At 37.1% G+C, this 11,772-nt stretch overlaps 1 protein-coding gene across 2 annotated transcripts in view; it reads right to left on the reverse strand.

Moving 5' to 3' along the window:
• The window catches only part of LOC135218454 (lysoplasmalogenase TMEM86B-like), a 10,516-nt gene extending 2,124 nt beyond the window's left edge, over positions 1 to 8,392 (reverse strand). The window contains exons 1-3 of one of the 2 annotated variants that reach the window (XM_064254766.1): positions 7,920 to 8,392; positions 5,410 to 5,719; positions 275 to 513 (exon numbers count right to left, since the gene is read on the reverse strand). In XM_064254766.1, the coding sequence (XP_064110836.1) occupies positions 275 to 513; positions 5,410 to 5,691 (521 nt within the window). In that variant the 5' untranslated portion in view covers positions 5,692 to 5,719; positions 7,920 to 8,392. Of the gene's footprint in view, positions 1 to 274; positions 514 to 5,409; positions 5,720 to 7,681; positions 7,801 to 7,919 lie in introns of those variants that run through there. The other variant, XM_064254767.1, reaches the window with a different exon arrangement.
• Positions 8,393 to 11,772: the final 3,380 nt, after the last annotated feature.

Below are 11,772 nucleotides of genomic sequence, written 5' to 3' on the forward strand. Positions count from 1 at the left end.
TGTGTTTATATATATATATATATATATATATATATATATATCATCCGTGTACTCTACTATATTTAATAACAACCATGACGTTAGTCTATCGATTGCAGATCAAGATATGTCTTCAGTTAGTACAAGTGGAAGAGCTCTGAGGTGTTTTTTTCCCATTACTTGAGTGTCAATGAAATCTCTTTCTGCCCTGCCCTCTCAGAGAGAGAGAGAGAGAGGAGAGAGAGAGAGAGAGAGAGAGAGAGAGAGAGAGAGAATAAACTACAAGGTTCCGTACCTATCCACGGATCTCCAGGCCATCGTCACTAAGACCAGGCTATAGATGGTCATGCAGACTCTAAAGGAGACTGGCTGGATGTAGGGCAAAGCAAAGTAAGACAAAATGCAGAAGTTCAAAGCGAACAGGAAACCGCCAGTCAGAAGCTTCACTGGTTGGAAGCCGAACGTCTTCGCGTATATACAGTGAGCTATTCCAAAGGCTGCGACTCCATAAAGGAAACATATGTCGTGGAAAGCCTAAAAAGAATAAAACTTTAGTATAAATGATCATACAACACAAAAATAAATTGGACGGTACTTTTAATTATGTCGGTCAGCAGTTTAATGTATGACTCATTATATACCCACTTGAACTTTTGTAGATAGCTACATAGGAAATATGGCCATTATTTCAAAGATAAGAAAAACTTCACTTTTACAGCTACACACTTTTGCAATAACATTATCTAAATTAGCCATATCTACAGATGTTAATAAAATAACTAATTATTAAAAATACAACAATCTATACAATTGTCGAACACATACATATATATACATGCATATAGATCCAATTATCAACAAAAGCTACAGGAAACGTTTAGGAAGAACGTATGCATGCATACATAGACATATACATAGTATGTGTATATGTGTGTGTGTAAAATGACTTAAACAAACAGTGGACGAGCATCAGAAGCAATCACACTTTTTCATTCCTGTAAGATGCTAGAAATTATAAGATTCTCCTCACACCGAATTGTGTGACAGTCGTTAAATGGGGTTAAACGGAATGGTTGATGGGTTTGTATATTCATATTCAATACATGTACGACGAAAAAAAAAGAGAATAAATGGTTTACAATATGAGACACTTCAGTGAAAAAACTGTAAGGAGTTTGCCGAATTCAAGGGTGGGGTCATTCCGGTAGAACCAGTGGGCAAGGAGTATTTGTGTATATAGAAGAGAGAGAGTAAATCGTGGCTTGAAGAAATTAGAGGGTTAATGAAGAGACAAGATCATTTGAAGTGCAGTTGAAGGCCATAGTAGATGGCTGCACAATAGTAATATATGCAAGATGACGAATATGGTAGTTACGGGTAAGAGAGAAAAAACATTTGAATCTTACTAAATACTTTAGAAAGTATAAAAAGTGCCTTTTGAGGGCATGCAAGTAATCAGTAAACTGATCACTTGATTAAATTATGTAAACTGTGAGATGTCTGAAGGGATTGCAGACCACTGATGTTGGATTGAGTACTTTGAATCGTAGTTAAATGTAGATGATAATGATAAAAGTTGATAGAGTGAGTATTTTGACATGCTATTAAATGCAGATGACAGCCGATCTAAATGATGTTAGAATCGAAGGAGTTACTGTCAATTTGAGAATGCTGTGGAATTGATAACTGAAGATCTAGGGTTAAGATTGCAAAATGAAAAGGCACCAGGTGTTGGTGAGATTACAAGTGGAATGTGGTGTTTCGGCAGAGCTAAGTGGTGAACGAGGTTGTGTAAAATATGGCTGAATGAGAAGATGATTACAGAGGAGTGCATGAGGGAAGTATATGTTCTTTTATATAATAGTATGTGTAACAGAGGTCACTATAAGAATTATTGAACATCACATTATTTAAGAATATCCAACACTTTGACAGAAAGATTTATAAAACAGCTCGCATGCTTAGACAACAAGTATGCAAGGTTAATTATTACAATGAAACAGCATTGTGAGAAGGTTGAGAAGGATTTATAAAATAGCTCGCACGCTTAGACAACAACATGTATGGAAGGTTAATTATTACAATGAAACAGCATTGTAAGAAGGTTGAGAATACAGGGAAAAGCTGCATGTGGCATACTGGACCTAGAAAAATCTTGAGGTACGATTAAGAAGGATACTTTAGAGAGTTCTGAGGCTGTATCGTGTAGCAATTTCTTATTTTAAACATTTTCTTAAGAAAAAAAACAGTGTAATGTTAGATATATAAATTGGAAACTGACTAGTTTGGAATAAATGTGAGTTTAAGACAAAGTTGTGTTTTGTATCTAATGCTATGTAATCTCTTCATAGATGGCGAAATGCAAGATTTTAGAGAAAAGACCAGACAGACTGACTGAAAACAGAGGTATGTTCAAAGACGTGGGAGATGAAAAGAGGTCATACATGATGCTAGCTGAGGAAATGTGAATAGATACTGTAGATATGAGTGAAAATGTTTGTTGTTGTTAGTGCGAGACAAAACTTTACAGTAAATGTGATCAATAGTCGTCTTCTTTCCCACAGTTATACCTACACTAAGAGGTCGGTTGCCTGATGTGCCTTCCCGTACAACATCAGGCATGGTTTATATTTGGCAAAGGGGAATTTTAAGACCGCATGCCCTTGCTGTCATCAACCACATTTATTGCCGGTGGGCCTAGCCTTTTACTAAAAATTAAGACTGCAAGGCAGCAGTTTCCACAGTTATTGGCGGTGGCCTAGTCTTTTACTAAAAAAGTAAGACTGCAAGGCAGCAGCTGTCCTTTTAGTCGCCTTTTACGACACGCAGAACCTACGGTGGTAGTATTCGTACACTCCTACCACAGGGTGGTAAATGTGATCAATAGTATGGTTATTCAGGTAAATGGAAACTGAGCAGGTGGCCAAATAACTACTGGAAAATTGGAACTGTTTGAGTTGCAGTTATTTAGGAGCAAATAAAGCGGATGTTGACAGGAGTGGAACGAGATGAATTGTACAGTAGGAGACGCAAGAAATATTACAGGGTGCATTCAAAAGAGATCTAGAGGAAAATCTATGTAGAAATACTGCTGTGTTAACTGTCTTATAAAAAGTTGAGGTGCAAATATTGCATGCAAAATAAAAATACAGAAGCTGTTGAAATGGATATAGTGTGTAGTATAACTTGAGTAAGAAAGACTAGAAGGTCGAGAACTGTGAAGAAAAATAGTTCAAATAAAGGTTAGTGTAGTGAAAAGGAGAAAGTACACTGTCATATTGGGTTTTGGCTGAATTTTTTGCCCGGATGCCATACCCACTTCCCTTTTACCTGGGCTTGGGACAGGCACTGGGTTAGACTGGCTTGTTCCCTCCAGTGACTTGGGACAAAGTTGAAAAGAGAGGCAAACTTTAGATGATGGAGATTTGGATGCTGAAATAACACACACAGTGAAGGCTGGGTGGAAAAATTAGAGAGAGAAGTCGGGTGTCCTATGTGACTGCAGAATCAACATGACAGTGCATAAGACGGTGGTGAGATCAGTATTGATGTATAGAGCTGAAATGAAGCTGAAGCCTGTGAAGAGAGCACAAGAGACGTTGGATGTTGTTGGGCTGAAAATCCTTACATGGGTGTGTGGCGTAATAAAAATGGATAGGATCGAAAAGACAGAATAAGAGGAACTACAAAACTGATAGAACTATGAAAGAAGGTACAATACGCGGAAAAGATAAATGGAAATGCCGGCTGGGAGGGCGAGAGGAAATCTGAAGGAAAGGTGGATGGATGCTGTCAAAGATCTTAAAAATAAATACCTGTCAGCTGACGATGTGTATGATCGAGCCAGGTGGAGGAAAACTACCAGAAATATTACCTACCATAAAAGTGGGAGAAGATACAGGCAAAGAAGAGAGAAAAGGTGGAAAGACCAAGAACTGGAACAAAAGAACCATAATAACCAAGATGATAAAGCGTGTGTAAGAGGTAAAGCGAATAATGCAATGAATGTGTGTGTGTGTGTGTGTGTGTGTGTGTGTAGGGGATCTGATGCACTATTATCAAACGTTCTGTGTAGGCAGTTAAGAGGGCAATATCGTGGGAGTAGTTTACATACCGACTAAATTAAATGATGAATGTAGCAATGGTCTCTGGGGTCACCTAATATTAAAAGACGTGACATTGTTGGAAAAGTATGTTTGCACAAAAATACCCATTCAAAAGCACAAACTTATCAGAATTGTTAAGAATTTAAAAACTTGATTTACTTAAGAAGCCATCTACCCCTGCAAACACTTACAAACCCCAAAACACGCTTAAAACGCCGTACCGTTCACTTATATCCTGTATTTACTTTCACGCTTCCGTGATATACACTAAACACTTCCTCATAAATCTGTCATCCATCATCACAGCACTTCCCATACTTCCCACTCTTTACCAAACCTAATACATACATTCCCGTTCACACATACATCGTTTCCAAGTTGCTCAATAAAGCCAAAGAAATTAACCTAGGATACTTGGATTCTCTTCATTTGATATTTTCTTCATATCTAACAGTTCCGTATTATTGACCGTACACGTAAAACGTTTATTCAATATTTAATAGTTCATTTAAGTAAAATTTGCACAATTTCCATCACTGAGCATCATTAGTAATAATTACCAATAAATATTTATGTTACTCTGTCACTTCCATTCCTCCACCACTTATAAAAACAATCACGAGTTGTACTTGCTTACAGGCATCTACTTGTATTTCACATTCTATTCACTTTTTCTCTGACCTTCTCTCATCCTATTTATGGTTAACAACCTGGGGGATATCTCAAATTTGTTAAGATCAGCTCATGACGTCCCTCTACCTGCAGCCTATTCTTAAACTCATTTTCTTCATAAAATGCTAATTATCTAATAGTAAGGAAGTCACTCGTTCTTTCTGTTTCTTCACTCGTTCTGTAGTAGTCCTCTCTCACATCCATCCAGGCTGTTACCACCCAACATAAAAGCTTCAAAATAAACACTTGATTAATTTCACAGTTTTTACCTCGATTATATGACAAGTTATCTCACTCCTGTTTTGACCAAAAAAGTAGTCATTTTTATACTACTTTTGATATTATCATTTCTCTTGTCACTTCATCCCCCCTTTGCAAAGGGACGGCTATCATAATCTCACCCATGTCTACGAAACCCTCCAGAAAAGGATGTAAATCTACCTCCCTTATCTTCCTTTATAATGACACATCTCACTCTTCACGGTAAATTACACGATATTTTAATTTTGCAACGCTTTTACAGATTTCATTGTATCTTCAGCAGCATCTTCTGCAACAATTCCCACATTCTCTTCCATCAAAAGGACTCTATTGTTTCTGAAAAGATAACCATCATAGGAAAACATGCAAACAAAGATGAATTCGTGCTTACCAAAAACCCGTCGCCAATGGCAGAGAATATAAGAGCAAAAAATACTCTCCCAGACTCCCCACGTCCTCGATCTGAGACTATGAGGTAGATCGCCAAGTACAAGATCGGCAGACATTTCAGCACCATCCGCTGGACGGACATGGTGGCTAACGCTGGCTTGTAAGGGAGGAACCATATGAAGGAGATGGCGACGAACAAAACAAAAGGAAGGAGGTGATACAGAGGAAGTGGATCAGGAGAGGCAACCTTCCGGTTCTTCTTTTCCTTCTTCTCTGACTTCATGGTTGGGCCGAGTGTGAGATCAGATATCCTGCGGTTGCAAATTAGAAAAAATAACTTCTTTTAATAAAGGCGTACACTTAAAAAATAAGTCTACATTGCCAACTTATTACCGATTTATGAATGATGAATTCGAGCGCATTCAACACTCAAAAATGAATATTTTCAACGGAAAATGTTTTCAGTGATAATCCTCGAGATCCTACATATAACATGTTTTTAGTTTAATACTGCCGCGCAACGAAGTGATTTACAAACAAGGATCCTTTCTATTAAAAATTTACACCGAGAACATATGCAATCTGTATAAATAAATTGTTGCTTTCAGCATACTCGTTTGAAAACCACCATAATGGGAAAAGCTTTCAAGGACTGCGTTGCTAACAATACAGCAGATTCGCCCTCAGACTCATTCAAGCATCAGTCTAAAGGTCCACACTAACACTTTTGCAGTAAACAAAATCTCACTAATATGAAACTTCTAATTTGAAAATTACAGATCCATCACCTATTCAGAGACTAAAATATTAAATTGTTGCTGAATATATTTATCAGTGCCACTACACTGCCATAGTGAGTCGCCTTCAATAAGGATACCGTGTTAATCCCGTGGATTACTGTCGAATGGACTCATTTGTAGGTTTGTATATGAGCAGAAATGCATGTGTTACAATTTGTAGCACGAGGTCACAAAGCTCCAAACGTGTGATAAAAATATATAAACTAATGAAAAGTTGTTCAGGGTGTTATATTAATTCAGAGCCACATTTCAGACAGCGTAACCAGCGATTTAAATAATTTTATATCAATCAGTTGATCGGGTAACTGTCGCCTTATTATTGCGCAAAATCTTTAGCAAAACTAATCGAAGATGCAAAACAAAAGTACATTAAGACTGCGTTTACATTATCAAAAAAACTACTCTGGATAGAACAAGAGTTTAAAAACAATAGAATTGGAGCATCTGTGCCGATAAAATATCTGGCAACTTATCAAAATTGGAATATTTTTATTCAAGTAAAAACTGAAACGCATTCATTCAGCTGCCGTTTGGTTGAATGTTTAATGAAAACAAATTAAATTTACTCTCTATTATGACTTTTTGATATATAAGCATTCTTCTGTTCAATTAACAAATCATCATAAAATGTTGTTCTTCTGAAATGCAATAACAGACTTTAAGAAAATTAACAATTGTAACTTAATAAGTTGAATAACGGTAACAGTTCAACATTCATAATCACAATACTTCAATCAATCTATAATTATTCACATCCAGATGATGTTCAGATGAAAATTTCTTATTATATCTACAGTTTTAGAACAAAATTCTGCTCAAAATATCTCACAGAGAGTTACGAAAACCTTAAGGAGAGAGAGAGAGAGAGAGAGAGAGAGAGAGAGAGAGAGCTTAATTAAATGGCATTACCATACAAATACTAATACTAATTTGTTAAGAAGTTGTTGATGAATCTTTTCTTCCTCTCCTACAAAAAAGAAAGCAAAAATCAGGAAATGAGGGAAAGGCCTAAATTTCTAGAGGAATCCGGTTTTTTCGTGGTATCTGGCATCTCAGACTTGATTTCTAAGCATAATTCAAGGCCATCTTGATTGTTCGCACATTATCAGTGAATAGATACTGTGTGGTAGCGGTTAAGTTTAGATTAGATAAAGGAGGTTCATGGCAATGAAATGGAATTTCTTCGCCTCCTTCCAATGAAAATTAACAGTTTACTGATTAAAGGAAAACTAGAGCTGAAATTCCATTTTATTCTCATATTTGCACAGCATACTTGTGAAAACACCCAAAATAGCCTACATAGAAATATTAAGCATGAAGATACTTTGACAATCAAATACGCCTCTCTCTCTCTCTCTCGACCTTATCCTGTCTCAAACGTCTATTGTATTTTTCTTAACCGGCAAAAATATATCCAAAGTGCATCGTCCAGTAAAGTTAAATCATACAAAACAAAACATCTCCTCTCCCTACCAGTCACGGGTGTCGGTACGTCACAACCTTGGACATGAGGAGGATCAGTCCAGACTCTACTTTGTTACCGACCGGTTTTGCATGAGAGAGAGAGAGAGAGAGAGAGAGAGAGAGAGACTGGTGGACTGATGCCAGTCAATGCTATAATCATCCCAGTTACAATCTCTCTCTCTCTCTCTCTCTCTGGTAAAGTAACTTAAAAGAGTATGAGCTTTCTCGTAAGACTTGTTATACATACCAAGGAGCTCTAACGTTTAGTCGTCAACGTCTTAACCGACCTGGTGTGCTTGAGATACTCTGTCTCAATCTTTGTAGCACCTCAGATTGTAGTAACCTTTATCTGCTTGAATTCTCAGAAGAAGCTATCTGTTATCTTACACGTACGCATTTCTTAAACCTTATAGAGTCATGCTTTCCTCAGCCATTATTTCAATAGCGAGAGAGAAAAAGTAATTCTCTAGCAGTAAAGCAAAAATAAAAAAAATAATGCTTGATCAGGTTTTCAAAAGGCAAACAATATGGATAAGTCAGAATGACGTGGCATAGTCACTTATCCCTTCACTTTATCTCTGTGCCAAGTTGTACATCATTCACAGCACTGCCAACAGATGAGCAATGCGCATGCGCCCACAATCAATTCACGAGATGTTCCACCAAATATGAAATATATCACTTCACAACTTCACAACGAACACTGAGGAACAGTGTTCAGAGCTGTCTGGTTAAACAAGTCGCTCTACTGGGCTTGCCAACTTCGTGAAGTAAAATTCAGGGATGGGATAGAGAGTACAAGGTTCATTTAATATTGAACTGATAACTATTGCCACAAATATAAAGTAAAATACAATAGCCATTTGAGAGTATATAACGGAAACACGAAACAAGTCATTTCCATTATTCAAAAATCAGTGCTTAAGAACAACTCTCATATTCAATACAAATATAAAACAAAAAATAATCTATCGGTAATCTATATAATAAAATCATATTAAATTTGATCTACATGTGATTTTCGAACCAATGATCTACAGATGACAAAATGCATGAGGATTAATGAAACGTTACAAGACACCTTCTGTGGGACCGAAGCTTACAGAGACCTTAATTATGTTGTTGTTAGGTCCCGGAAGATGCAAAGTCAAAGCGTTATGGAGCCGAGAGATTATTAAAGAATACGAAGAATCCCGGCCATCTCGGGAGGGTTGGTAACCCGTACGATAACCGCTCCGCACAATGCCAGTCAAGGCCATAAAAAGTCCACTCACTCACTCACACTCACTCTCTCTCTCTCTCTCTACCTTTAATGTATGCGCCTACAGACAAACATACACATCACCGCACGCTCCCAAGCAAGCATGCTCGCTCGCTCTCTCTCTCTCTCTAGCGCGCATATATATATATATAGATATATATATATATATATATATATATCTATAATAGATATATATATATATATATAATATACATATATATAATATATATATATATATATATATATATATATATATATTCTATTAGACTGGCGTCACAACATCTAGGTTACTGATACCGTAATAAATCTAAATAGAAAACGATAAATGTTTATTATGAGTTTAACATAAAAATATCTAAGAATAAATATCTACATAAATATATTTGTTCAAATATATAAATTCTTACAGTCATTTTAATCGTAACCTAAATTTTGTTGAGGAGGCAAGCGTACCACATAAAGATATATAACTGCTCTATATTACAGTCATTTCCGAGAATTGTAGCTAGAATAAAATTACCTTCCCTCTCACGCCCCCTGGACAGGAACCTGTGTCTCAAATTCCCAAGTCTGGGACATTCAACCAGCAAATGTCTCACAGTCAAGGGCACAGTACAGTCATCGCAAAACAGAGGATTTTCACGGGACATCAAGAACCCATGAGTGAGTCTTGTATGTCCAGTCCTCAATCTGCACAACATCGTTACCTGCCTCCCTGGCATATGGTAATTTGACCAAGGAGACACTGATGACGTGATACTGAGCAATTAAAATATCCTCCCTTTGGGATTGCCAACATTTATTAATTCTCTGACCTACTAGAGGATATAAATCCCGATATGACACTAGGTCATCTTGTGGGTTCTCGGGGGCTGACTGCCGACCTTGCAAGTTGGTCAGCTTTCTCATTCCCAACCTGCCCCAACATGGGAAGGCGACCAACAGAACTTTACTTCTTTCCCTCTTCTTTTCCCTAAAACCAGCCAATCCAATATATCTAAAGTCAGATTCCAGTGACTGAAGAACACTTCTTGAGTCACAATATATATGTAATACAATTATTTCAATTCTGAATTAAAATTTCCTTTAAAGCCTTTAAAATTGCATAGAGTTCTGTAAAAATAGATGCAACAGATGATACCTCTCGCTTCTTTCTATATCAGGGAAGGCTACTCCAAAGCCGACGCCTGCATCTGACTTTAAGCCATTCTTGACAGCTGCAATGGAGATAAGATGATGCAAGGAATGTTCTAAAAATGTTGACCGCATGGCCTCACTGGACAATTCTATCTTGGTAAAATTAAAATAACTACAGAATTTTAAGGCTATTTGGCTTTGCAAAGGTGTACACTTCACCCCCATAAGTTAATTTTGAAAAGACCAAGGTTTTATACAATCTCCACATCTGAGTTTGGTCTGCACCCCACGAAGTGTGAGACAGGACTTTCCGCAAATTCATTGCTTAGAAGCATTTTGCCTTAATATATTTCTGATGTGGAATCTACGTCAACTTGCTATAAAAAATCAAACCAAGAAATCTTGTTTCACCAACACATGGAATTCTCTGCCTATGTATGAATAGATCTGGATCAGGATGGAATCCCCTTATGCGACAAAACAGTGCATGGTCACTGTTTTACTACCAGAAAATCTAAAATCATTAAGCTCAGCCTACTTTCCTATATTATCAATGCTGAGCTGAAGGCGGTGTTCAGCCACTGCCATCATTGTTGGTGCAAAGGATATCGAAAGGCCATCAACAAACAGGGCATATACTATATCAAGGGGAATTATATTGGAAATCCCATTGATTGCCAAGGCGACAAGGTTGCAATAAAAACACTTCCTTGTGGTACCCCTTCTTCTTCATTCAATACTTCTGACGTTATTGCTCCAACCTGAACCTGAAATAACCTACTTCTAAAAAAGCCATGATAAAGAGGGTCAAATTGCCTCTCAGGTTACATTCATAAAGGGCCCTTGAAATGCCATATCTCCATGTTGTATCATGCGGCTTCTCTTGATCAAAGAAAACAATGATGTGATGATGTTTGTTACCAAAAGCTTCACATATTGCAGATTTCATCCGAACCAATACATCAGTTGTGGAGTGCATACTTCGAAAACAACAACAACAATAACAACAACACAACACACACACACACACACACACACACACACACATATATATATATATATATATATAATATATATATATGTATATGTATATATACTAAGGGACAGTGAAAACCCATAAGACAGGCAACCCCCTAATCCCAATCATCTCTCAGACGACATCCCAACCTATAGGGAAGCGAAGGTCCTGAATGATTTGCTGCTGCCTTAATTTGTATGTGAGCCGAAAGTTAACTGGTTTCAGGACAGCGGCTGGGGACTTTAGCTGACAAAAATTATTGACCGCAATCAATAAAATGGCTTGAGGATAGAGGTGACATACTAAATTCTCTTTCAATCGATGGCATTTGTATTAAAGCAAAAGAGTTTAGTACAAAGGAAGGCAGTAGTGTTGAAATGATAAGGGTTGTAACACAAATGAAGGAAGTGGAAGAAAAACATATAATTAAGAAAGCAGGTCGATGTACTAGTACTTATGAGGCTTCTATGTAAAACATGAAGGGTTTATATATTCAACCCCCATAGAGCAGTGAGAGAATAAATGCCATACTGCCATTGTTTTTTGCGTGAAACTAACCCTTCACATGGTAAACACCTTACTAGTGAAAAACAAATGTTACTATTAAAGATGAAAACGAACAATAGTCTTCAGTTATCAAATAGCTCTAATAAAGAATAGTATCTCCGAAAAACTGCGTTATAC

This window comes from Macrobrachium nipponense, chromosome 9, assembly GCF_015104395.2.
Source record: "Macrobrachium nipponense isolate FS-2020 chromosome 9, ASM1510439v2, whole genome shotgun sequence".
NCBI classification, from domain to species: domain Eukaryota; kingdom Metazoa; phylum Arthropoda; class Malacostraca; order Decapoda; family Palaemonidae; genus Macrobrachium; species Macrobrachium nipponense.